The 1,289-nt window shown below is 57.5% G+C and overlaps 1 protein-coding gene across 1 annotated transcript; it reads right to left on the bottom strand.

The window, feature by feature from the left end:
• LOC137904551 (transcription factor HES-1-B-like) lies at window positions 1-998 on the bottom strand. Its single transcript, XM_068748746.1, has 4 exons — window positions 909-998; window positions 723-818; window positions 558-645; window positions 1-443 (listed from the first exon to the last, which is right to left on the bottom strand). The coding sequence occupies exons 1-4, from the start codon at window positions 996-998 to the stop codon at window positions 1-3; spliced, it is 717 nt and encodes a 238-aa protein (XP_068604847.1).
• Between the last annotated feature and the right edge of the window lie 291 nt (window positions 999-1,289).

The following is a 1,289-nucleotide window of genomic DNA, read 5'->3' as shown; positions in this document are numbered from 1 at the left end:
CTACCACGGCCTCCACACGGAGTCTGAGGTGACCGGGGGGGCAGCCGGGGACGTGGGATGGCCGGTTTGCACCGTCGGCGGCAACAAAGCTGCACTTGGAACAAGAAACGCAAACTGTCCATCCGCCGTCGGCATGACCTGGAAGCCGCCGTACAGCGTCATCGCGTCTGGGGAGGAGGCGTGCATCGCGGCGGCGGCGCTCTCGCAAGGCATCTGAGGCGCGGCTGGGATCCGAGTACCGGCCTGTGGAAGTCCCAGCGGAGCCATCTGAGGTGCGAAGGAGTTGATCCGGGTCGCACAGGCCGCCAGGTGACTGAGGAGGCGGGCCCTCACGTCGGCGGTCACGCCTTCACACGTGGACAGGAAACGGGTGACCTCGCCAACGCACTCGCCGAACCCGGCTCGGTATTTACCCAGGATGGATGGATCGGCGTTCACAGCAGCTGATGCACAGATAGTAAAGCTTGTAAAATGTCTTCTTTAAGAGCGCCAGACGTGATAACTCTTGGAGCGTGGGAATATTTCGAGCATCTAAAGTTAGCGTTCCGTGCACATACCAGTCGTCTGAAGGCGCTGCAGGCTCCGGAGGTGCTTCACGGTCATCTCCAGGATGTCCGCCTTCTCCAGCTTCGAGTGCCTGGAGCTCTAAATGGAAACGCGTGATGACTTCAAAGTGACGAAGGTAAATTCGTTCGAATCCTTTTATGTTTTAAACTCCTCACATCTTTCTTGAGCGCGTCCATGATGAGGGTCTTCAGGTGGCCCAGGCTCTCGTTGATGCGAGCACGTCTCCGCTTCTCCATGATTGGCTTGGAAGACTTGAAACAGGAGGGGAGGGGGGGGGGGGGGTTTAGGATGGGAATACTGATATATATAAATGAATAAATGAACAATGTGCGTTAGCCTACCTTTCTGGTCTCCGACAGAGAGCGGGGCTTTTCCGACGGTGTGGAAGCCGCAGCGGGTGGAGACGTTCTGTCGGAAGTACCGGCTGGCATCTTTTAAAAGCGGTCCATAAAATATGAAGGGATGAATTCGGTCCCGCCTTCTCCCGTTTCACCGTGTCCTCGCCAAAGTTCCGCTCAGCTCCCGTTTCCAGCGCGCCTCCGGTTTTTATCTATGAGCCGAACCTCTCCTGCACGCGAGCGACTCGTGCGTGCGTGTCCTGCGTTCCATCAGACCGTCGTCCAATGAGCGCGCGGGACGCGGTGCGGAGGGCGGCGGGATTGTGCGGGGAGACGCTCTCATTGGCTGCATGTTAGGAAACTATTTTACTCAGTGAAGTTGTT

Source organism: Brachionichthys hirsutus, chromosome 15 (genome assembly GCF_040956055.1).
Source record: "Brachionichthys hirsutus isolate HB-005 chromosome 15, CSIRO-AGI_Bhir_v1, whole genome shotgun sequence".
Lineage (NCBI taxonomy): Eukaryota > Metazoa > Chordata > Actinopteri > Lophiiformes > Brachionichthyidae > Brachionichthys > Brachionichthys hirsutus.
This window is presented reverse-complemented; position numbering and strand designations above follow the sequence as displayed.